Here is a 27,613-nt window from a genome sequence, read left to right on the forward strand (position 1 = left end):
TCCAAAGCCTGGGATCCAAATTCCAAAGATCCGAATTCTAGAATTCCGAATTCCACGATTTGGAATTCTAGAATTCCGAATTCCACGTTCTGGTATTCCAAAATTCCGAATTCCACGATTTAGAATTCCAGAATTCCGTATTCCACGTTCTGGAATTCCAAAATACCAAATTCCACGATTTGGAATTTCAGGACTCCGAATTCTACGATTTGGTATTCCAGAATTCCGAATTCCACGTTCTGGAGTTCCAAAATACCGAATTCCACGATTTGGAATTCCAGAATTCCGAATTCCACGTTCTGGAATTCCAAAATACCAAATTCCACGATTTGGAATTCCAGGATTCCGAATTCCACGATTTGGTATTCCAGAATTCCGAATTCCACGTTCTAGAGTTCCAAAATACCAAATTCCACGATTTGGAATTCCAGAATTCTGAATTCCACGTTCTGGTATTCCAAAATACCAAATTCCACGATTTGGAATTCCAGGATTCCGAATTCCACGATTTGGTTTTCCAGAATTCCGAATTCCACGTTCTGGAGTTCCAAAATACCGAATTCCACGATTTGGAATTCCGGAATTCCAAATTCCACGATCTAGAATTCCAAAATTCCGAATTCCATGACTTGGAATTCCAAAATTCCGAATTCCACGATCTGGAATTTCAAAATTCCGAATTGCACGATTCGGAATTCCAGAATTCCAAATTTCAAAATTCTGAATTCTAATATTTGGAATTCCAGAATTCTAAATTCGACGATTTTGAATTCCAAAATTCTGAATCCTAAAATTTTGAATTCCGATAGTCCAAATTCCACAATTAGAAATTCTAAATTTTAAAATTTTGAATTCCCAAAGTCTGAATTCCAAAATCCCCAAATCTTGAATTCCCACTTTCCAAACCCCCAAATTTCAAAATTTCAGATTTCCCTTCCAACCACAACGTATCGCATAAATATTCACTCAATGCATTGCTTCCCAGTACTATTATAACCCACTATACAGAAGTGCACAAAATGAATACGTAAATACGTAAGCCGTGTAAGAAATCGATGCAGCACTCTTGCAGCAAGTAAGACGTGCAAACTATGGAAAGTAAAGCAAGCAACTTAAAAGCGAAAATATTTGCATAAACTTCCGCGATGTAGAAATGAGTCTGTGAGCGGAATACGGAATTACAGTGGAAATTGAATCGATCCGATAGTGTAAGTTCATATTTATTCACGATGTAACGGTGCATGGTTCAGCAGAACGTGATAATTCATAGTCAACGCGATTAAGTGATTTTGTATCGAGTGTAAGGATCGAAGGACTACCCTCCAGACGATGTCGACTAAAAGGTAAATATAATTACTGCAGGGATATCTATATCCGTATTATTCGATACGTTCGTCGAGGTATAATGATATATTTAGCCGGGAGTGACATTCGGAGTGAAGGAAATTAGAGGATTTATACGTTCAGAAATACGCCCATGCACGTCTGGGAACAGACGAGTCGTTGAATCTTACAGAAAGATTTCCGTTCTTCTTTTAGCGTTCAAAATAGAACGATCGATCGAGGTATTATCGTATATCTCGGATATTTTCATTCGTAATTGTTAATTAAACTGATCGAGCAATGACACATATCTGGTGCACTCTCCTTCTCTTACGTGTACCCATCAATTGACACAGATATTTCTTTTTCGTGACATGAATTTGAGTATCTATGAACACTCTTTTTTAATGGTATAATTTTTTCTCGAAATTATATTTTATCTCAAACTGGCAGGAATTAAATAGAAAGGTTTCTGAAAGAGTTAAAATATAGAAGAAAAAAGATTCATATGTGACCATTTATTGTCGAACATAAAAGTACTAAAGGTAAAAATATGTGTCAGTATCCTTGAGATTGAAACGTTTATTCGAATGTTATAGATATACCTAGCCGAGCAACGAATCGAATCTTGCCAACAATTCCATTTGCTCGAGTTACTTTTTCTTTCATGAATCATTGCCGTAGAATATTATTCTTGCACCGTTGTCTTCTTTCCCCGTGTCGGTGACTGCATTTACCGACACTCATTAATGATAAACGGCAGGAACATCTGTGAGTTACCGAAGTATCCGTCTGTCACGTTGACATCCTGAAATTCATTTACTGTCCGGAGATAAGAGATTTCATTTTGAAAATTTTCTTCCGTGACCTGGATACTTCGTACCGCGTTTACCGAGCATTTAAAACGTTCCATAAAGTCGGAATTCATGTCGTACTAAAATATTATTTTTCGAACGGATTTGCATATTTCGGCTTTTCTAACGATCTCGTTTCGTTCGCCACAATGTTTTAGATATTTTAGAATGCAGCATTAGTTTGGAAAGTTATAAGTTTTTAAGTGTTAACAGTGGAAATATTTCCGAATCCCAGGATTCTAAATTCTCGAGATCCGAATTCCACGATTTGGAATTCCAAAATACCGAATTCCACGATTTGGAATTCCAGAATTCCGAATTCCACGATTTGGAATTCCAAAATTCCGACTTCCACGATTTAGAATCCCAAAATTTCGACTTCCACGACTCGGAATTCCAAAATTTCGACTTCCACGATTCGGAATTCCAAAATTCCGACTTCCATGATTTGGAATTCCAGAATTCCGACTTCCACGATTCGGAATTCCAAAATTCCGACTTCCATGATTTGGAATTCCAGAATTCCGAATTCCACGATTTGGAATTCCAGAATTCTGAATTCCACGATTTGGGATTCCAAAATTCCGACTTCCACGATTTGGAATTCCAGAATGTCGAATTCCACGATTTGAAATTCCAAAATTTCGACTTCCATGACTTGGAATTCCAGAATGTCAAATTCCACGATTTGAAATTCCAGAATTCCGAATTTCACAATTTGGAATTCCAATGTTTCGAATTCCAGAATTCCAAAATTCCAAAATCCCAAATTTCCAAATTCCAAAATTCCAAAATCCCAAATTTCCAAATTCCAAAATTCCATAAAGTCAATCTCAAAAATTCCAAAATCACGAATCTCTTCCCCAAAGCCCCAATTCTCCACCAATTAACTAATCCCAAATTCCTAAACCTTTCATTTCCCAAATCTCAAAGTTTTCAAACTCTCGAATTTCCAACTTCCGTTTACCACGATTCCTCGTTCAAAGAGTGTCGTCAGGTAAGAATAATCGTTTTTATTATCGTGGTAAGCTTTCCATCTCCATGTACCGTGTAAAATGGAACACAGCAGAAAAGGAAGAAACCCCAGTACGTTTAATTATAGTTTAAACCGGAAACGTTTCCGTGTTCCGGGGAGCAGTGCTAGCCACGTTTACGTGTTTTCGCCGGAACAGGAAACGTCGGGGAATCCGATTTACCTCGACTCGTACTTCGTCGACTTTTGTCACATATTCCAGAAACTCGGCGTTATCGTATCGTGGTTTCGAATCAAGAAGAGAAGCTTTCCATCTCCGTAGACATTTCGAAACGAGATGGATTCAACGTTTTCGTCTTCTTACGTTCTTTTCCCCTCGTGACGTCTTTATTCGCTGCTCTTCCATCTCCGCGATATCTATATCCCCAGCTACGCAATCCCGATGAATATTTATGCGATGAGATTGTACTTGATGTAGCGAAGAGAACAGCATGTCCACGTTATAACAGCCTCTTAGACTCTAGTTTCTATACTCTATACAAACTTCGGATATGTATCCTCTTATTGTGCCTTCAGAATGCTAATTTTCTTCGTGAATCAACTGTACTCGTGGATAAGCGTGGTCTAGTTTCCATTATTTTGTCTTGTCCATCAGATCTCCGTTGAAAAAGAATCGCGTTGATAAATTGTTTCGCACATCGCTTAATGCATCCATGAATTTCTCTTATGTCACTATTGCACACATTTAATCCGTCGGTCGTTTCTCTAAATTCGAAACTTTAAAGTATCTGAACTCCACGGGGAAACATTTACTGGCCCTCACGAATTTATTTCTACGACGCAGTAAAACGTTCGTCCTTCAAGATGACAGCGGAACGTATGATAGAGAACGAGAGAGAGGAAGCGTGCAAGAAATACCGAGATGTTTACTGCAGTTTCAATGAAAATAAAAACTGTTTACAGGGGCCCGAACGTGTCGATTCTGCACTTACGCGGTACTTCTGATCCTTGGGAAGTTGGTTCCCAAGGTTCCACGTATAGCGTCGGCAGCAATAAAAGCCAAACTGGTGGCAAAGGGAAATCGAGTGGAAATACACGGGGTTCGTACACGCGTGGCACTTCGATACCATCCCTAAAACGTCACGATACGACGGCATCGGCTTCGTCGACTTCCAGTTTGAAACAGCATCGACAAGATAGCCACGGACAGGCAAGTAAAACGCGCAGAAAGATCTGTTTTATTGTTCAAAATCCATATAGCGATGACAATCCATTTCGTATCGAACGTATAAAATCTTGGAGAGTAACTTTTACAGTCATCTTTTATTCCTTTTGTGTGTACGTAAACGTACATGAACTGTGTTGAGAATTATGGTTGAAGACTCTCGATATAATGGCGAACGTATCGTCGCGCTTACATTAGTAGATTTAGTATTATCATTGGGAGACCGATGGGAATCGCTGCAAAATCAAAATCCGATTTCACACTTTACTGATCGACAAACGCTTTCGCCAATCTCTCGTTAAACGCAGAGGTTTACGTTACGCGTTGTATCGCAACACGTTATCATATCGTTGCATATCAACGAGTTGAATATCGACGCCTTGTCTATCAGCTGCGTATCGAACAATTGCACGTCGACGCGTTGCATGACGTTGCTCTGAAAATGTACGCTTCGCAGTTCGACATGTTGCATGTCGATGTGTTACATTTCTACACCTGGCATGTCGATGTGTTACATCTTTACACCTTGCGTATCGACGAGTCGAAATATAATGTTACATGTCGTCATGTATTGTCACACTGCATGTTAGTGTATCACATGTTGACATACTGCAGGTCAGTGCGTCATATATCAGGGAGGAACATAAAGAAATTGCATGTTGATATGTAGCACATCGATGTATAAAATATTGGAACATATTGTTATACCACATATCGATACGTTGAATATCAGTTTGCATGTCGATGCTTTGAACATCTTCGCAATACATATCAACGCAAAGAATATTGTCTTACACGTTAACATTCGGTTGATGCACATTAAATATTACATTACAAAGTATCAATGTTCGAGTTTCATAGTCAATTGTATTCCACAATATTTCGCTACATGTATGTCAAATTGAAAGTCCATAAGAACAAGGTTTCGAAGATTCAAGTTAAAAAAAACCTCTGTAACTTCCAAGAACGTTGCTCCATTTCAACCCACGGCAATATAACGAGAGTCTACCATGTTTCAAAACAGAAAGCAGTTCGAAGCGTTCTAGAACCGATTGAAATAGTTTGAAGCTTTCCAAAGTGTCTCGCGATGGCATATTTCCAACGATGAACTTAACCGAACAGGTGACAAGTTCCCGCCGCCGGGAGTCCTCGAATTCGTTCCTGTCGAGCAACAGCGGCACTTCCGGCGAGTTGTTCATCAGCGGCGACTGCAGCCGAGAACTGTCGCCGGTGAGATGGTGCGACAGAGAGGTGGATGGAGTGTATCTGGGTCGATCCGGTTGGGTTCAAGTGCAGCAAAGGTCCCTGGACGAGAATCGGCGAATAAACTACGAGAGTAGCCTGGTTACTGCGACCACCGGTACTCTTCCGTTACCGCGACGTGCCACGGTCAAATTGGCCGATTATCATTGCAACAGCGAGCCAGGAAAATGTCCCGAGGAGTTTCTACGTTTGGACAGCCAGAGGCCGGATTATCTAGCTCTACATGGTCAGGATTTCGATTCCGTGGCGAGTAGCACCTGCACCTCTCCTCACAGTATCCCGGAGTCTTATTCGCCGCCGTCGATCACGCCGATTATTTCACCTCCGCCGGCTTTCCAAGACGTGATCGGCAAGAAATCATCGTCGAAGCACTCCTCTGGCCGCAATAATTACGGAAAGGCTCCATTTTTGCCGCGATCGAACGCCATCGTGGACAGCGACATCATAAGCCCTCCTCCCTCGCCGCCGCGTCAAATGACTTGGAGCTCTTTGCCGTCTTCCTCTCGAAAGTCATCCAGCGCTCCGTCCAGATCACGGAGACAGAACACGGCTAATCAACAACAACAGCAACAGCAACAACAACAGCAGCAACAGCAACAGCAACAGTATCGGATGGCACAAGCTAAATCGCTAGAGGATCAGTCGTCCACGAGGCGATCGCAATTTGTTCAACGCTATCTAGAGTCGTCGAGTTCCTCCTCGTCTTCGGTCGGTTTTCGAAGTCTGGACAGTTGCGTGACGAGGTCGACGATGCCCAGATTAGCCGAGAACACGGATTCGTCCGTGGAGGGTTACGACGACGGCGACGACGAGGACGACAATCCTAGCTCCTCGTTGAACCTCAGCCTCGTCTCTTCCTCGATCATCGCACTGAATTCGTCCAACGAATCGATACGCGCTAACGGAGAGAGAATTTCACCGAACAGGCAGACCAGACATCATCGAAGCCAACAGGGATTGAGACGGTCGCCTGGTTCCTCGGAATCCGGAAAGTTATCGTTCAATTCGCCGTCGTCTTCCTCTTCGTCCTCGAGCAGCGCCGAGAGACAAGGAAGATCGCCTACCCCGAATCCTTTCAGGCGAGGAAACGCTACGAGGCAACATCAGAGCGCCAGAACGACCCAAGCGTCCCCGGAATCTCATCAGTCGAGAGTAAGAAGATCTAGAAGTCTTCAGTTACCGGAGAAGAGGTCTCCCGGTGCAGCGGCTCCGAGCAGGGAACACTCGAGGGAATCTAACGAGCCGCATAGAGTCGTTGTTAAAATTTCCAGCGACCGGGCCAACGAGAGGAAACGTCACATTCTTCAGAATAGTATGTATCGTTTTCATTTATTTCTCTGACATTTGTACTGGTAATGGTACCTTATGGTCTTCATCGGGGGAACTGCCGTTGGTTGTCTTCCTATTTGGGGACCAGATGTGTAGACTCAAATTTTCTAGCTTTCAAATCTTCAAATCTTTACAAGTTGTTTAAGATCTTGAAGTTCCAAAGTCCCCAAATACCTTAGTTCCTAATCCTTAAACTAACAGTTATTTTGGGTAATTTATAATTTTTATATTAAACTAACAATTATAGATATCTCGCTCCTGTCACCAGAACGTTTCGTTGATGCATATTTCCCAGGAAAAGCTCAATCGACGGAGGACGCGTTGAACGAGGAGCTTCTTCGCGAAACGGAAACGGTTACCGAGTACCTGTACGGCACAAGAAGTCGCGTGGTATCCAGGAGTATTCTGCCCAGCCGTTTCGAGCGTCGAGAGGATAGCCAAGAGCAGCGGCAAAGAAACAACCTGGCCACTTACGACGTTTACTTCATCTCGTCGAAACAGCAGCAGCAGCAACAGACTTCAAAATCGTCGGGTCAGTCGATGCAACAGTCGCAACAGCAGCAGCAGGCGCAGCAGCAGCAGCAGCAACAACAGCAGCAACAACAACAGTCCAGAAGGCCAAAGACTTTACAGAGAGGAGCAACGACCCCGAATGCAAATCCTCCTTCGTCGAATCATGACTTTTGCATCAGTCCTGACGCGAAATTACGTTGTAACAGCAGCACCTGCGATTTCTGGCCGCACTGCTCGCAAAGAGAAACTCTATATTCTCCCAGTCAAGCTCCGGTATTCATGAAGTTGTCCCAGAGCTATCCGGCTCATCAGAGGCTCCCCGGGGACTCGGGCGGGCACGTGAGCCGTGGTAGCGCCAGCTCGTCCCCGGCATCGTTAGAGCGAATGGACGATCGAGAGTTCCGTGATCGCGAGAATTCCCGGAAAAATCGAGGTAATCGGGAGCAAAACAACGCTGGCACGTCGAAGTATCAAGATAGACAGCCGAAGAGCGTGCTGAAGCAACCGAATCGGTGGTCGCCTCTCGAGGGATCGAACGGCAACGGTTCCAACATCGAGAAACGGGAACACCATCGATTTTACCAGAAACCCGAATACGCCAGCAGCTTCGAAGCTTGCGACAACAAGGACAGAAAAGTGTCGCCTGTCCAAGGGAAGAATATAGTGAACAGATCACCCAGTGGTCACGCGGCTTCCTCGTCAACCTCGTCCTCGTCTAGCAGTGACATTTGGGTCACCACGTCCGACAGGACGGTCACCAAAAGCCCCAGAAACGCTAAAAGTTCAGGCGCATCTACCCCTATGGAAGACGCGGTGATTGGTTCCCTGAAGACGCTGATAGAGCCACCGAAAGATGGGATGCTGTCCAGACCTGGAAGTGCTCCAACCAGAGGAGAGGACTCCCTGACTGCGGATGCTTCGCTGGATCCTCACCAACGCTCGCTGTCTCTGCCTAAGTCCTTTCTGACTCATAACACCGATAGGTAAGTACCGCCATTATTTTTAAGTCTACTCTGGGTATTGAAATTTGCCGATTTTGCTGAATTGCCCCCGTGAAATTTTTGAGTGAAGTGTTCGAACGGAAATTTCGATATCTACTGTTTCTTGGGCGAAACAGTGGCAATGTTAATATTTAAAAAAGTAAAGATTACTTCAATTTTTTAAGAAGTTCTATATAGTTTCGATAAAACAACATTATATCGTGATGTAAGCTTTAACTGAGAAATTGCTATTCTAAACTGACTTTCGAAGCAAAGATAAATTTTCCCGGTTCAAGTAATTGTTTTCTTCGATCGCCCCCAAATCCAATTGGGTTCCATCTCAAGAGTAACAAAAACACTTTTTATTTAGAATTTGTAGACAATTTTACCGAGCGCTATGTCGACTGCTTTAAGAGTGCAAAGAATTTATTCGCATTGCGTTCCATAAATCTTGAATTCCGCTCGATCGATAGAACCATTTGATCAACACGAAGTTCCATGAAAACAATTTCGTCTAATCCATTTATACACCGTACAAATATTTTGTTACGATATTTCCTGAAAAACCAAGTGAAATTAACAACATCGTACACAGAACGTGTTCTAAAACTCGTGCTATGTTTGTACACGAAATTCAATTTTCAAAAAGTTCAATTACTTCGTTGTTAGTTATACGAGTTTCCTACCTTCTAGTGATAACTCGAACATCCTGACCCGAACTTACTAATGGTGCAATCGCATACGCGTCACGTGCAGTAAATGTTTCAACTGTGCCGAATAGCGGATAGACATTCGAACCTTCGAGCACATACACGTACGTTAGTTAATCCTCTTGTTCAACGCCGTTGCTGTTTTAATTAACCCTTCTACAAATATCCAAATTTAGTTCCGCGGGTGGTCTTGTGCGTGGCGTAAATTTTAGTGGGCTGATATGTTATGCATATGAATGTGCAGGGTTCTTCTGAATAGCCTTGAGTTAGAGGAGGATCCTATTTGGTTTTGATTTCCGGAAATCAAATTTGTACATTTGATAACTTCTAATGTTTCTTCTTTAATTACATAAACTTGCAATTAGACAATTTTTATTTTGTTTCATTTTTGGGAACATAAATGTGTAAGATTTTTATACTTCAAGGTACTAAGTTTTTAAATTCCTAAATTTTCAAAATTGTCAGATCCTCCAGATTCCCAAACTTCTAACCTTCGAAAATGTTCATAATCACACAATTTTCAAAGGTCCAAATTCTTCAACACCCAAATGTCTAAATTTTCTAAAATCTCTCGAGAAAAATAAATTCATCAAATCGAAAGATCCACGAAGCTCAGACCCTTAGCTTTATGCTTTATTCTCGAAAAAGGGATCGAATATGGTAATAAAGAATCTCATAAGAATAGTGTAACGACGTATAAAAATACCGATATGATAAAATATGTAGAACTATGTCAGGATATGGATACAGGACCGATATAATAATGCAACGATGCACCGATATAACTTATCGATATCGAGGTCATCCTCGTACACCGTAATTACATTCGTGATTTACCTACACAACATGTTTCTTCTCCGCGAATATCCCTTTTCAGCAGATATTAAAAGTAGCACACGGGCATTCTATCGATGTGGTTGTTTAACCTTTTCGCATTCTGCACGCTACAATTCCGTGAACGTGCTTTTAATCTTTAACGCCTCTTCTCGGTGGCCGAAAAACACAGAGAAATTTAAATGGCGATCGCACGAGCGTGCAAAGTGTAATGCGACGTAATCGCGCGTTCGTCGAACCGGTTATGTCCGCGTGTAAAATCGCCCACGCATGAACCCACGCGAAATTTGCGGCTCACAAAGGACGATTATAACCGTGGATCGTGCTCGATTCCAGTTCATACCGAACACAACCAGAAAGCTGACAAAACCGTAATGAGACGGAATCGAGGGTGACTATCGTGGACTATCGTACAAAACCTTAATTAGGATATTCCTGTTTTCGCGCAGCAAGTAATTAGGAATGCTGGATCTTCGTTCATAGCGAAACTTCTGTTTGTGATGGAATACCTGATGTACCTGCGTGCAATGTTTCTTTTGCGTCACGAGACTCAAACTAGTGAAAGCTTTAAGAATTAAGAAAATATTCAGAACCTCTTTGCATATCTAATACTTCCATTAACAAGTTACAACTGTAAACAATATAACAACATTCTAAAAATATTTGACAAGTCTCGTCAAAAATAAAAATCCCAAATAAGACTTAGAACCGCATCAGAGTGATAAGGGTGTAAAAAAAGGATCGCTCAGAAGTCGAAAGAATGTTCCACTTGTAACAAAATTTATATCCCGGAATAACTATTTGAGAGTGCCGCAAAACGACGCTTTGCGTGTTCGCGAAAGAATTTCCCAGCGAGATATGCGAATATCCAGCAGGTGGATAGGTTACTCCGGAAACTCGGGCGATTTGAAAGAATAAAGAGGGGGAAGAAGAGCGCACAATGGAGGAGTTGGAAGAAGTTCCACTCAGGGATGAACCATAGGGCAGGGGCTACGGGAAAACTTACCAAGTGCTACCAATCCAATTTAAAGATCCAAAGACACGCGAATTGTGTTCGAGGAAATTTCCTCGCATTTTCGTTTCTTAATCATCATTTTTGAGAGCGTACGATTATTTATATGGGATAATTGTTCAATTTAAGGTTTTAGAAATTTTTTATTATTTTTATTTCTTATTTGGAGTTCAAATCTAATTATAATTTGCACAATCAACGAATAATACCAAATTGACATAACATTTCAAGCTTGTTTGTTTTAATATTGTAGTGATTCTGACTGACGTAACTGACAAATAAATTATAGGGATTAATAATGGTGATGGATTCGTATGAAAATTAAACCATCATAATACAGTGATCAAACTGTTAACTAATACAAAAGTTTAAATAAAAAATTAGAAGGCAACTTAAATATTACTTACAAAAGTCTAAATAATAATTTATATACTTGACTCTGACTAGACTACGAGTTCCCACTATTTTCTTAGTATTATTAGCAAAAATTGCACAACTTCTTTTATCGTTAAAACCGTTCGAGCAATTTTTTTTCTTATCGTTTTAAACAGTAATTCGTATGTAAAGTATGATCCTACGTTTTCCTCAAAACGTTTCGCAGAATATTTCACAAGCAGAAACAAGTATCTTATAAACAAGAAAAAAAATAATAGAGTACATAAAAATATGTAACTATATAAAATATGGAAAATTACCGGAAAGTACTGAATGGTATTTTTGTAAGTTGACATTTTAAAATGTCAACCATTAAAATGAAGAACTGATATTTATCGTATTGCGAGTTTCTGCATGATCTCTTTTAATTCCGGCAGTATATTACGAGTTCTTGTACTAACTTCTGACGTGCATTAATTCTAGTCCAGTAAACTCTTTCTTTTTAAATTCCCCACAAATAAAAATCCACCGGTATGATATCTAGTGACCTCGACCTACCCATTGTTGAGGCGATGTTCATTTCACCGTTGCTATTACTCGTAATATATAATGTACGAAATAAAAACCGCACGTATTGTTACGTGCGATTCTTGTAATACTGTTTTTATAAAACAGTTTTGAAACCATTTTTACATCGAATCCTATCACTAGAATATGGGGAAAAAGAAGAAAATGGTGGAAACAATATGTATATTTAAAATCTCTTTTCTGAATTCGAAAGCAGACAGCGAGAAAATTCTAACAAATATATTTCTACGATACTGTTCTTTCTTGTTCTTTTCTTTTTTTCTACGTCTTTACATAACAATGCTTTGTTAGCCGTTTCCTGTATCTCTTTTCTTAGTTCAGCTGTGAATAGAGTGTTAATTTTTTCTTGATGAATAATTCAACCGTCTGGAAAGCGACATCAGGAAATTATTCGTTTACTCTTTTGAATTATGTCTGCCGAGAAACTGACAGGAATTATTATAAACGCAAATTTCATGGGTGCGTTAATTGATCGAAACTTGTAATCATTATTCAAGATTTTTAAATCTTTAAAATCCCTATATTAAATCTTTGTGCACTTCTACTGAATCTTTCTGCATTTCTATATTTTGGGACCTCTGTAGGTGTGATAGATCTCTACAGGTGCAATCTGCTAAGCGTTTCTAGATCGATAGTGCAATAGTGCGATAATTTTTTATATCAAAGTCTTCTTGTGGTAGATTACAAGAATCTTATGGTGTTATTACAAGATAGTGTACTTGTGCATTTCAAATTTTTATATTGCACATTCTGCTGTCATAAATGTACAGTCCACTATGTACTGCATCGTGTTGAGTCCTTATTTCGTTAATTTTGAGGATGACAAATCTTTATATAGAATATCCTAATCTTTGATATTTCTACTTTTCAAATTCTTATGTTCGGAATCCCTTTGTGCCGAAATCCTCTTTCCAAATTCTCAAGACCCCTAATTCCCAAGACCTCAAATTCCCAAGACCCCAAATTCCCAAGACCCCGAATTTCAAGACCCCAAATTCTCAAGATCCCAAGACCCCAAATTCCTATGTCCCAAATCTCCCAAATCCCAAATCTTCCAAATTCCAAATCTCTCAAGTTCCAAGTCTCCCAAATTCCAAATCTCTCAAGTCCCAAATCTCCCAAGTCCCAAATCTCTCAAATTCCAAATCTCTCAAGTCCCAAATCTTCCAAATTCCAAATCTCTCAAGTCCCAAATCTCCCAAGTCCCGAATCTCCAAAGTCCAAATCTCTCAAGTTCCAAGTCTTCCAAATTCCAAATCTCTCAAGTCCCAAATCTCTCAAATTCCAAATCTCTCAAGTCCCAAGTCTCCCAAATTCCAAATCTCTCAAATCCCAAATCTTCCAAATTCCAAATCTCTCAAGTCCCAAATCTTCCAAATTCCAAATCTCTCAAGTCCCAAAACTTGCAAAACCCCAAATTTCTATATCCCAATTCCCCACATACCGAATCTCCATTAACCGAATCCCCACGTTCCAAATCTCTATTCCCCAAATTTGCAAGACTCCCTACACATCAAATCCCTACATCCCCAAATCCCTATCTCCCAAATCTCCACCTTCCAAACCTTCATATCTCAAAATCCAACCCCTCAAATCTCTTCATTCCAAATCTCCAACCCCTAATTGCCACATCTCAACGTTCCACATCCAAACCTTCATACATCTCAAACCTCCGCATCCCAGTTCCCACCATCTAAAATCCTTATACGTTTCTCCTCGACGTTCAAGGCTAAACAGCACGTCAATCGATTTGAAAATATTCCATTTGGTATTCTACATCCGTACACCTGCAAGCTAAACGTCTGACAGTAAATTTTGGAAATGCTATTTCGTATGCAGCAGCGGCGAAGTTTCCGAATTCGGATTTCCTGACTTCGTGCAAACAGAACACAGATAACCGACGTTTGATGCAATACGATAAATAATGCATTACGATTATGTTGTTCGCCGGAAGCGATCTTCTTTCGCGTTCTCAAATAACAAGAACAATTTATTTGGTAATCAGTAATGGAATGCAAACTGCATATTAATGAGAATACAAGATTAATTCGTAGAATTTCGTTCTGGCAAATGTTACGTATAATTACGGGAAACCAGACTTTTCCGCTTAAATCTCGTTGTTTGTATGCTGAACTACCTCGTGTTCATAAACATCTATGGTTACATAAAGTGTACCGATGTCGACCCTTCAGATGGCGCGTGGCGGACATAGAGTAAGGGACTGTTTACATTATGTCAGTAAGCTGTGATAGTGGCACATGCCAGTAGGTAGTCGAATTTTTGCCTGCATCAAGTCTTTCGTTAGGAAAAGGAGACAAGAAAGGAAAGGAATCATTTTCTCTTTCTAACGACAGGTTTGGTACATGCAAAGTGGGAGACGCAAAAATTCGATTGCCTATTGGCTGTGTCACTAAAGCGGCTTACTGGCATAATGTAAACAGTCCTTAAAAGAAGTTCTATCTTCATCGTGAACACCTCCAGCGTACAAGCAAACAAGATTAATGATGACTGTCGATGTATATAGCATATATGTACATATAATATACGAGGGAAAGTCAAAAAGTAAAGGTAATTGGTTGAAACCGGAAAACTTCTTTTCTGATGGAATCAAAAAGCTTGTGAAACGTTGGGAAGAGTGTAGTGAAGTATGGAGTTATGTAGAAAAATGAGGTATGCTTCATATTTCTATCATTAGAATAAAATGTTTGCTCAATGTCCGGACCCTTTGCTTAAACGTCCCTTTACTTTTTAACTTCCTGTCGCATTATAAGAATTTACAGCTCGTGCCAATACCACCAAAAATACGTGAGAGGCCATTTTTCTATTCTGATCAATTGTAGCTCTTCTGAATGCTTCAATCTCTCATGCGCCAACTCGTGGGTTGCCATCGGTAGCTATTGTATGTACATTGCTGCGTTTATGTACTTTTCCTCCCTCGCTGCTGCTGGAATGTAGAGAGTAAGACATTTGACAGATACCATTGTGCAGAGCTTTGATTTGATTCACCACATTATTCTAATCACGTTTCTGCGAGCGACTGTAACCTCCACGGATTTGGAATTTGCATTAAGTGGGTTATAGCTTGTTTTTCAAACCAGAGAGTTAGAAAAGCGAGGTGAATAATGGTTATTCATTGAATAAATTCTTAATTGAATTGATGGAACAATTAATCTTTCAATGGAATAATAGCCCATTCTTCTGTCAGTCACTACGTTCTTTCAATATTTTCGATTTCCTGAGCAATTACTTGCTGTGTGAAGTCTATGTGTGATCTTTTTATGCGAGTTTCATGGTTATGGGTATTCAGGGGGATTTGTGGAGCAAGTTTGTACAATTTTGGATTTTTAGAGTTTCTGATTTTTAAGAGAGATCTAGAGCTGTGAAATTTTATAGTTTTGGATCTTTTTCTGAATTTTTGTATTTCAAATTTTGGAATTTTCTTTGTGTAGGATTTCCAACTATTACAATTTTTAATTTTCCAAATTTTTGTATTCTTAAATTTATGCATTTTTATATTTCAAATTTTTGAATTTTCATTGTGCCAGATTTTCAACTATTGCAATTTCTAATTTTTCAAATTTACACATTTTTAAATTTATATAGTTGTGGATTTTAAAATTTTTGTATTTTCTATAGATCCAAATTTTAAAATTTTTAGAATTCTGCATTTCTAAATTTTCACATCTCCATATTTCCAAACTTGCGATTCAAAAGTGTCAATTTAAAATTTCTTAAACAAAATGTTCATAATATTCAGACCACCCTAAATTGAAAAATTTGTAATATTTAGAACTGCATATTCAAAAAGTCCGTACTATCTGTTGCTTTATAAATTGAAAGTAAACTTGGAAGTATTTAAAAAATTGTATAAAATTGTTTCACAAATAATTGTACATCAACCCAATTGTACAAAATTGTTTCACAAATAATAGTACATCAACCCAATTGTACAAAATTGTTTCACAAATAATAGTACATCAAGACAATTATACAAAATAGCTTTACAAATAACAATTACATATAATAATTATCAAATTCGATAAAATTGACAACGATGGTCGGCAAAAGCGAACTTTCGATCGCGAACCAACAGCGTCAAGTGTAAAATATGCGCATCGATTGCACGGATCGATTGCGGTTTCCTGTTGGCGCTGATTTCTTTGCTGTAAGCGCTACCTGGAGGTTCTATAACGATCGACCTGTGCCGGCTACTTTATTCTGAAACTAACAGATGGCCTCGCATCCCGTTTTCTCACCTGTTACGACTGCTACCTGTATTTCTTTACCGCCCCACTGACGTTCCAGTTTCCATGGCGCACGATTTTCAATCAATTGAAAAGCTTCGCTCTATTGATTGGATCCGTACGAAATAGACTCGAACTATTTCCATTGAAAAACATCCCTACCGGCTTCGGTTAATTGCTATCGTATTTTCTTTCTGTTTTTTATTGCCTTCTGTTATGCTTACTTTATGAGTCAGGAACTTTTGGACATTTCATGCTCTTGAAAATTTAATTTTGGAATTGTAGGATGTTAAATGTATAATTTGGAGTTGTAAGTGGGTAGTTTTTAAGTTGGGAATTGTACATTGTTAAATTTTAAATTTGGGAATTGCAAGTTGTTGAATTTTACATTTGGAAATTTTAAGTTTTTCAATTTTAAATTCCAAAATTTCAAGCCATTAAATTTTAAACTTAAATATTGTAAGTTTTTCAATTTTTAATTTGGAAATTTCAATTTTTTATGTACATACAGACCTCAAGTTTTTATATCTTAAATTTGGACATTCAAGTCTATAAATTTATGAAAATGGAAATTTTTTACATATAAGTTTTATAAATTAGAAATTTTGAACTTGATGAAATTTCTTCTTTTTATAGTTTCATATTTTGATATTTAAACATTTCGAGGCTTAAAGTTTCCTATCTAAATGTTCATAAATTTATAATTTTAAAATTTAAGAACCCATTAATTTCATGTTTAAATATTCAAGATAGCAAGGCTTTGAAAGTACAATTTAAATACCTTCTTCCATTAATTTCACTCTTGCCCCAGTGCCATATAGCGAGACTCCGAAAGATTTGCAAAATTATAAAAAAAGAATAAGTTCTACGTCTCCGCGAAGCCCTAAAATGTATAATCCACATTATCATACTAGGTGCAATTTTACCACAGCATTCATCGCGTTAAAATAAATTTCTCGTACATGCAAATTCCGTCGGACGACATATAAATTATTCAAGTTATTCAAACATCGCCTTTCCCCGATTTTAAGCCTCTTTCAACCGGAATAATAAATTCGTTTAAATTTCGCTCCTGTATCTCTTACGTTTAATTCGATCATTAATTTATGATCCTTCAATCCGACATCGAACGAGCGAAACGATGTGTCGAGTGAAACAAGGTAACGGGAGAATGTGAAAAGCGTGAAATTCGTTTGAATATCGTGTCACGAACGTGACCGGCAATTAGGATTAGCTCCTTGCCGAAGTCAAAATTCAGTGAAACGGCGTCGCAATAGCGTGCATTAATTACAAACTCGGTAATTACTCGGACTCGGAAAGAGAAAGAGCGAGATAGATAGAGCGCGAGATAGTGGTTGAATGGACAAGTTTAAAGCGGCAAATTACCACGTTCGCGTTGGGTAATGATTACCCTCATGCGAATTTTCAGACGAAACAAAACGCGAACGTATCATTGACGCACGGTGGTCGCAGTCATTTTCTTTGTTACATCCCCTGATAAATGGTAATTAAAGTGTACATCGCGAGTATATAGCCAACGATCGATACGAGAGGTTCTACGTTTGGCTGCTGCCCGATTACTCTTCAACCCTTCATTCATTCGGGATATTTGATCAAGTTGACCGGTTGTTCTTTCGACAGCTTTGACAGCTCTCCCGTCGCCATTTTAATCAGCGATAATTTCCGCTGAATAGTAGCGGACATTATGCCCGCGAGCGCGCTCCCGATAATATAAATACGTTAATCTATTTGCTGAAATAAGTTGTTGATTGAAAATTAATTGCAGGCTAATTAACAGACGGACGGGCAACCTATTCATTAAAATACAGAATTAACTCGTCATAGATGGAGGTTATGTATTTTATTGCGCTTTCCGATTAGGTCGTGATGTGTGATTGATGATGCGGATTTGAGAATTGGTGATGGGAATGATATTTGGGAGATTAGGCGGTTGGGAAATTTGTGATTTGGGATTTGGGATGTATGGGATTTGGGATATGTGGGATTTGGGATGTGTGGGATTTGGGATGTGTGGGACTTGCGATGTGTGGGATTTGGGATGTGTGAGATTTAGGATGTGTGGGATTTGGGAGACTTAGAATTTGGGATGAGTGGGATTTGGGATGTGTGGGATTTGGGATGTGTGGGATTTGGGATGTGTGAGATTTAGGATGTGTGGGATTTGGGAGACTTGGAATTTGGGATGAGTGGGATTTGGGATGTGTGGGATTTGGGATGTGTGGGATTTGGGATGTGTGGGATTTGGGATGTGTGAGATTTAGGATGTGTGGGATTTGGGAGACTTAGAATTTGGGATGAGTGGGATTTGGGATGTGTGGGATTTGGGATGTGTGGGATTTGGGATGTGTGGGATTTGGGATGTATGAGATTTGGGAGATTTGGAATTTGGGATGTGTGGGATTTGGGATGTGTGGGATTTGGGATGTGTGGGATTTGGGATGTGTGGGATTTAAGATGTATGGGATTTGAGAGATTTGGAATTTGGGATGTGTGGGATTTGGGATGAGTGGGATTTGGGATGTGTGGGATTTGGGATGTATGGGATTTGGAAGATTTGGAATTTGGAATGTGTGGGATTTGAGATTACGTGGAGGCGAGAGTTTAGGGATAATTTAAGAATGTAATTTGCAAACACAAATATTAGGTGACGTAAGAATCTACAAATTTCATAAATTGAAATCATAAAACTATGAAACCAATTCGCAATTTGCTTCACACATGAAGTGCACGTCAATAACAGATTTGGTGAACGATGAGAGAAAAGAAATCGCTCTGTTGACAACAGAATTGGCTAGCATTCCTCGTGTAAGGTTCGCTCGATAGAATTGCTCACGTAAGAGAATTTTATCTTGACGAAGAGCATTGCACCTGCAACTTACACCCGTTCAGGTCGAATGATACGATGGAGGCGATGAAATTACATGCTTTCACTGCCGACAATGCAGAAGGTCGACTAACGTTGCGGGAGACGATCGTTGACTGAATTTGCGTTTCGATCCTGTTTCCAGAACACCGGAAGTCGTTTTGTTTGTGATACTCGCATCGAGGGGAACGATCAATTAACACGTTCGAAAACCGCAAACGTAGCAACTACCCTCGAAAATTTCCTCTATTGCGTTACTCTGTTCTGCTGACGATTCGAGAATTCTGGAATTCGTCGATCGAGGACTTTTAGCTATGCAGAAGTAAAATACAATTATATAGTAGAGTTACAATTATATAAAGATACAATTGTATGGAGATATATAGAGATTATATAGAGATACAATTATATAACCACAATTAAATTTTAAGTACCATCTGCATACTTACACGTAGGTAAGACAGAAATGATATATGGAGATGTTCAAGTCGTTCCAAACGTGTAAACATGTCTGAAATGATTGAAAATAATATGAAACGATTATTCTTGATGTAATGTCGACGGATATCAATGACCAAATACTATCGACAATGAGTTATAGAGCTTTTAACGTGGTGACAGTCGATTCTGTACGTGAAAAATGATGTAGCACGATATCAAAACTCGGTCCTTCGATTCGATGATGAATGACGATAGGTCAACATCAGGTTCCTGTCCTCAGATCCTTATCAAAACTTATACAGCCACTTTGGGGTATCTCACGAGACTACCCTCAAAATTTCAAGTCAAAAGACGCAGAATTGCGACTTGTAGCCTGCAGACAAACAAACAATCAAGTTGAGCCAGGAGCCTCCCTTCGCAAGTATTGCTTATCGAACCTCATTAAAAAGCCCTATATATTATTTTCTTATGATAATTATACAGGATAAAAAAATCGCTAGATAAGTTATTAATCATCAGATAGACAAATGATGAAGTTGTCCTAGGAGCCTCCCTTTACAAGTATTACTCATCGAACCTTGTTAAAGTTCGACTTGGGATGTGTGAGATTTGGGGTGTGTGAGATTTGGGATGTGTGAGATTTGGGATGTGTGGGATTTGGGATGTGTGGGATTTGGGATGTGTGTGATTTGGGATGTGTGGGAATTGGGATGTGTGAGATTTGGGATGTGTGAGATTTGGGATGTGTGGGATTTGGGATGTGTGAGATTTGGGATGTGTGGGAATTGGGATGTGTGGGATTTGGAATGTGTGGGATTTGGAATGTATGGGATTTGGAATGTGTGGGAATTGGGATGTGTGGGATTTGGAATGTGTGGGATTTGGAATGTGTGAGATTTGGGATGTGTGAGATTTGTAATGTGTGGAATTTGAGATGTATGTGATTTGGGATGTATGGGATTTGGGATGTGTGGGATTTGGGTTCTTCCCCCAGAACCTCCCTTCACAATCATTCCTCAAACATAACCAAACCTAACTTCATCCCCTACTATTTTCTTACGATAGTTTTCCAACACTAAAAAATCTCCAGATAATTTATGATAGCAGTTCGTTTAAAAAGTTTTTCTTTTATCGAAACGGTAAACTCAATCCGAATTTGCGCGAAAAACCGTAAAGCTTTTCACCGTCGATGCAGATTTTCTACCTCCGTAAATTTTTCACGGGGGATTTTTCCAAGCGGCGTGTATGCAAATTTCGAATTTCTGTTGACGTCAGAAACCAGAGCTATTCAAACGGAGCTTTTTCTCTATTGAAAGACAAATTCTTTCTGTAAAGTTTCAACGAAGTGAAATGGTATTTCTTCGTGTTCAATGGAACACCATATTTTCTTACTATCGTTTCAGGATGTTTGTACTGTTACTCGGTAATCTATAGTCGAATTTTGCATTAATTAACTTGTTGCTCTGGTTGCTTATAGCAAACAAGTTCCAAGCTGACAAGTTTCCTTTTATTGGAATGTTTATTCTCGGTGAATTACTCGTTATGTATTTGTGGAACTTAATCGGTTTGAAATATGTAAATTTTAGCGGATGAAAGATTTCCTGTAATTATCGCTTGTAATGTTTTATAGTTCAATTTAATTGAACTCCGGTCGCTAGGTATAGATATTTTACTAGATTTCTACATTTTTATTTAAAAGCACAGAAATTTAAAAATCTTCAAGCTTGAGCATTGAATAATCATTCAATTTTATAAATTCAAAAATTGAATTCTTTGAGTATTGATAAAAATCCTAACTAAAGTCTTAAAAATCTAAAAACCTGTCTCCCTAAAAATCTCCAAATTGAAAAATTGCAACTTTCAAACGCTTAAGAACTTTATGGCTCAAGTTGAAAAATTTGCAAGTATAAAAACCGAGAATGTAAAAATTTCAAAGAAAATTAAGAAAATTCCAAAGTTGTAGAATTAAGGAAATTTAAATTGAAAAGTTTGAAAGTTCGTAAACTTGTAATTCGATAGGATTGCGTATGAAATTATTCATGGTGTTGTCTAGGTATAATAGTTGCCGTTTCTTGTCGGATCGTCCACAATGCCGTTGAAAAAGTTGAATGAAACTGTGCTACAATTGGATGTAATTAGTCCCTCTTCCCTCCCACGAGAAACCCTCACCTCAGAAACGACAGACCTCGGCTGGCTAACTTTTAACTCGTTGCTTCGTTCCGTCTTGTTAATTATTCATTTCTGCAAGGGCGTTGTCTTCGTGAAACTTTTCACGACCCCCGCTACTTCCAGCCAGTTAACTGTTCTACGTGTTGCTGCCGGAAACTTTTGTTTCGCCTCGACAAAAAAAATTCCGACGCATCCATCACTGAACGCGTACTGGCAAAAAAATCCTTCCAAAATATGGCTGAAGTTTGGAGACTAACGACAAGATGTTGCTTCATAATTTCTACGCATCGATCAGGAACTATATCTGGCTCCAAAACAGAACTTTATTTTTTGGTAATAGAATTTGGGGACGTAGAGATTTATGGACTGAGAGGATTTTGGATTTTGGGATTTTGGAATTTGGAAAATTTTGGAGACTTAAGGATTTGGAGATTATGGGGATTCGGGGCACTGGGGTAATGCAGGGGTTATTCGGAGAATTTGGGGAATTTGAATACTTGGGATTTGGGATGTGTGGGATTTGGGATGTGTGGGACATAGGAGATTTGGAATTTGGAATGTGTGGGATTTCGGAGATTTGGGATTTGGGATGTGTGGAATTTGGGATGTGTAGGATTTGGGATATGTGGGATTTGGGATATGTGGGAGTTGGGATGTGTGGGATTTGGGATGTGTGGGATTTGGGATGTGTGAAATTTGGGATGTGTGGGATTTCGGAGATTGGGATTTGGGATGTGTGGGATTTCGGAGATTTGGGATTTGGGATGTGTGGGATTTGGGATGTGTGGGATTTGGGATATGTGGGATTTGGGATATGTGGGATTTGGGATGTGTGAGATTTGGGATGTGTGGGATTTGAGATGTATGGGATTTAGGATATGTGGGATTTGGGATGTGTGGAATTTGGGATGTGTGGGATTTGGGATATGTGGAATTTGGGATGTGTGAGATTTGGGATGTGTGGGATTTGGGATGCGTGGGATTCGAGAGATTTGGAATTTGGAATGTGTGGGATTTGGGAGACTTGAAATTTAGGAAATTTGGGAAATTTTAGAAACACAATACTTATCAATTTTAAAATTCGATAATTTAGTACCTAAAAATATAAATTTCTAAAACTTGCTCACCTACGATTTAAGAACCAAGCCTCCCACAAACGAAAATCTTTGAATCTTCATAAACGCAAAAATTAAAAATCGTACGTCGCCCAACATTATTTATAAGATGAAGCACTTAAAAAAGAAATGTTTGAAAAAGAAATATTTTCATCAAAAGTTACAGCCGGTATGCAGATCGTTCCAAAGACTCGAGCAATTTTCTTCTACGAGCAAAGATGGATTATAACTGACGCGTTCATCTCGGTTGCCACGAGATCCTGTGTTGCTTGCAAATGCAACGCGATAAGAATGCCTATAAAACCACGCGAAAAATCGCGTTGGAAGCCGTGGATCTTGACGTCGTTTTTGCCTCAGGTCGGCTAAGCTATTTTTCACGGTATTGTCGAGCTTTAAAGTTTCGACGCTCTATAAATAAAATGGCGGAAACACGTGTTACCTTGATGATCACGTTCACAATGTTTACATCCTAGCATAGTCAGGTTCCCATGTTTTACTGCATCGTACAGTTACAGCATGAAACGTTTTTTACGAGTGCATTTTTAATATTGGTTATACTATAAGTTTAATTTTCACCGTCAGCTTTTTGCTAGTTAATTTTATGCGCGGGTTTTATAGGACTTGATAAAATCGATTTAATGTTGATGGGTGAAATTGTAGATGTGAGGAGGTATGGGACGTGTGATGGTGTGATGAGGAGCACTTTAAGATTTTAGGGAGATTGATCAAGTTTGAGGTTTGGGATTTTGAGAAATTGGGATTTCACGATTTTGGGATTTTTGGATATTGGAATTTTGGAGTTTTGAGATTTTGGGAGATTTGGTATTCGAGAGATTTGGGACTTAGGAATATTTGGACCTTGGAAGATTGGAACATTGGAAGATTGGGACCTTGGAAGATTGGGACTTGGGAAGATTGGGACTTGGGAAGATTGGGACTTGGGAAGATTGGGACCTTGGAAGATAAGGACCTTAGAAGATTGGGACCTTGGAAGATAAGGACCTTGGAAGATTGGGACTTGGGAAGATTGGGACTTGGGAAGATTGGGACTTGGGAATATTGGGACTTGGGAAGATTGGGACTTGGAAAGATTAGGACCTTGGAAGATTGGGACTTGGGAAGATTGGGATTTGGGAAGATTAGGACCTTGGAAGATTGGGACTTGTGAAGATTGGGACTTGGGAAGATTGGGACTTGGGAAGATTAGGACCTTGGAAGATTGGGACTCGGGAAGATTGGGACTTGGAAAGATTGGGACCTTGGAAGATTGGGACCTTGGAAGATTGGGACCTTGGAAGATTGGGACCTTGGAAGATTGGGACCTTGGAAGATTGGGACTTGGGAAGATTGGGACTTGGGAAGATTGGGACTTGGGAAGATTGGGACTTGGGAACATTAGGACCTTGGAAGATTGGGACTCGGGAAGATTGGGGCCTTGGAAAATTGGGACTTGGGAACATTGGGACCTTGGAAGATTGGGACTTGGGAACACTGGGACCTTGGAAGATTAGGACTTGGGAGATTTGGGATTTTGGAATTTTGAGAGTTAGGAACCATTGAATGTTAGAATTTAGGAATTTTTAAATTTTAGAATTGTGGAATTTTATCTCTTTAGGATTTTGCATTCTTGAGAATCATAAATTCTTAAATTCTTAAATGTTAGATTTTTTAATTTCAAAAATTGTGGGCTCTTGGAATTTTTAGACTTCCAGATTTGCAAAATTAGAAACAAAATAATTTTTGCATTTTTGGTATTTGACAAATTAAGTATAATATAAGTTGAATAAAACCTTGTAGTTTCTTTTTGGTTGAACGTCCAGAAAGCACGATTAATTTCATTCAATCCGGACATTGTCGTCTCCAGGTCCCATAAATACGTCCCATAGCACTCCTACGTTAGTATATGGTGTAATGAGCTGGATTAATAGTGAGAATTCCTGGGGACGTAGCGACGATCTCGTAAAATATGCTCAGGCTGCAATTACGCATCTCGTTGAATACATTACGACCGGGAAATAATTTACATTTAAGCTTTTTGAAACCGTTCAATGAGTATTTCTTAATACGTGTTTCTGTTCGTCCGCGTTGTATTACGTGGTAATTCTAATTTCGAATCGAATTTTAAGGTAATCCTATTAACGGTAGTCTTCTTATACGTGTTAATTATCATTTCGAAATTAACTACTTTATACCATATTTGAATACAGAAATTCTTGTATATGCAAAATATTTTACGAAAAACATTTATCTTATTTAATACAAGCAGGAATACACAATTTTTTAAGTATTTATCTTCTGATCAAAGTTCATCCTTTAACTGAATGACATTTTAATTCAAGTCTTTATTTCAGTAATTGACTAATTTTTAAATATTCTTTTTTCTTTAAGAATCTTTAAAAATTAATTAATTGCAGTAAATAAATTTTGAATGAAAACAATTAATTTTTTTATGAGTATATTATTATCCACACAAAGTTGTTTAATATAAAAAAGATTGAGAAAATATTGCAAATAATGTAGAAAGTGAATGACAATAATTAAACAAATTGTCATCACTTTCACAAACATGTACAACCGTATGTATTCTCGCATCATCCACAATATTAAGATGAATATTACAAAAATAGGTTCAAAGTAATCTGATACATCAGACATCAGTGACAGCAGCGCGTATCTGAAATGAACGGGGTCAGGTGACATAAAGAATTCATACAAAATTGGAAAAGCTGTCATTTTTACTTTGCGAGCTACACCCTCTGCTGTCAAAGTAAACTGTAACACAGCAACAGTTTCTTCGGGAAGTCGCATCCACCGTTCCGGAAATCCGTCGTTTTACTGCATGAAAAATTAATTGCTAGTGGCGATGGTACCTTGACTTGTGCCTCAATCAATATCAAAGTCGATGCGCTGTCGTATAACGTTTGTTTCGTTTACTAACGATGGCCAGAACAGATACTCATCGGAGGTGCTTGGAAATTTACAAAAATTCCGTATTTAAAAATTGGTAGGTTGTGAAATGGTGTTTTGGAGGTTTGGAGAGTTAGAAAGGTGGAGATATGTAGTTTTCAAGTTTTTAAATATTGGAATTTACAACGTTTCAAGTTTTCAATTTTTCAAGCTTTTAAGTCTCCAATATTTCAGTTTTCTATGTTATCAAGTTACCAGGTTATCGAGGTACCAAGTTATCAAGTTATCAAATTATCAAGTTATGAGGTTACCAAGATATCAAGTTACAAAGATATCAAGTTATCAAGGTATCAAGTTACCAAGGTGTCAAGTTACCAAGGTGTCAAGTTACCAAAATATCAAGTTACCAAGTTATCAAGGTACGAAGTTATCAAGTTTCCAATATATCAATACCAAGATATCAAGTTACCAAGTTATCAAGCTACCAAGATATCCAGTTACAAAGTTATCAAGCTATCAAGTTACCAAGTTATCAAGTTAGCAAGTTATCAAGTTACAAAGTTATCAAGCTATTAAGTTACGAAGTTATCAAGTTATCATTATAGTTGTTTAATATAACCAAGTAATATCAATATAGAAAATAATATCAAGTTTCCATGTCTCAATTTCCTACAATTTTTTGCTAAATGTTCCCATTTCCAAATAGACGATTTGTTCGCCTAAAAACTTACAAGTAAGATGAAACGTAACAGTTCAGAAAAGAAGAAAGTTTTGAGTAATAATAATTTTGAAATCAAGAAATCAAGTGTCCTTAAAATTACCCAGCACTTGTGCACTATACGGACCTCTGAAAAGACGCAGCAGAGTTACTGTGTTGCCCGTTCATCATTTTATTTGTACTCTCGTCTGTATTCCGCGATGGGTGGTGGTCCGGCCACGAGTATAAATTATGGGAATACTAGATGAACAGAACACCATGATATTCGAATCGGCCGCCGTGAACCATTACTTGAAAGCCGAGAAAGAACCAACTTCTCACTGGTTCGTTTCTTCTCGGAAATTTCACGGCATTTCTGAATAACGACGGCCGTCACGTTTGACAAGCGTCGAGGTAGATACGCTCCTGAGCGTAAAATTTATGCACCGTCTTGGTAAAATAAATTACATGCACGATAATTAGAATCCCATCGAAACGAAATTGAATTCACCGGTCGACGAGTGAACGATCTTGAGTAATTAAAGGTAGCCTTCGATGAAATTTATTATTTCATTGATTAATTGGAGAGATAATTAATTTGAGAAGTTTGCAACATCGCAATTTTGAGTTCCGTAATTTTGGAACTTCGAAACTTTGTGATTTGGAAATTTTACGATCATTTAACCCGAGGAATTCGGATTTTCGAACTTTCTAAATTTTTCAGGCGAAGAAAGTTAAAATTAAATTTAAATAATCGCTGCTTTATTAGACCATCGAGATTTACTTTCTTCGATGCATCGACTAACAATGAAAAGTTATCGGTAAAAGTGGAGATTATATTTCAATAAAGATGACAGTATCTAGACAGTTACCCATCGGTGCTTCTTAAATCAATGAACTCCACTAAAATATATGGAACCGGAACGTTTCGTGGATCAAGTGAAGCGAAATTGAACACAAAAGAGGCACGAAGATACGGTTTGAGGAATTTACCGATTCACTCGAACGCCTTCGTATATCCAGAAACGGGCTTCGGAAAGTTTAAGGGTGATCTCTTTGGGAGTCAATCGCTAGGAAATATCTATTGGTTCGCATAGAGGAATCGTGAGATACTCGATATCTCGTAGATTTTATTATGTGTTGAGCAACGGACGAAAACAGGAAGGCGGTATCGTCG

General features: G+C 38.7%; 1 protein-coding gene across 4 annotated transcripts in view; it reads left to right on the forward strand.

Annotated features, from left to right (window-relative positions):
* Window positions 1–27,613, forward strand: part of RhoGEF3 (Rho guanine nucleotide exchange factor 3) — a 207,778-nt gene that overhangs the window by 73,980 nt on the left and 106,185 nt on the right. For 3 of the 4 annotated variants that reach the window (XM_012297713.2, XM_012297744.2, XM_012297719.2), the window contains 3 exons: window positions 4,114–4,360; window positions 5,498–6,950; window positions 7,215–8,463. In XM_012297713.2, coding sequence (XP_012153103.2) covers window positions 4,114–4,360; window positions 5,498–6,950; window positions 7,215–8,463 — 2,949 coding nt within the window. The remainder of the gene's footprint in view (window positions 1–4,113; window positions 4,361–5,497; window positions 6,951–7,214; window positions 8,464–27,613) is intronic. The other variant, XM_012297733.2, reaches the window with a different exon arrangement.

Source organism: Megachile rotundata, chromosome 1 (genome assembly GCF_050947335.1).
Source record: "Megachile rotundata isolate GNS110a chromosome 1, iyMegRotu1, whole genome shotgun sequence".
NCBI lineage: Eukaryota > Metazoa > Arthropoda > Insecta > Hymenoptera > Megachilidae > Megachile > Megachile rotundata.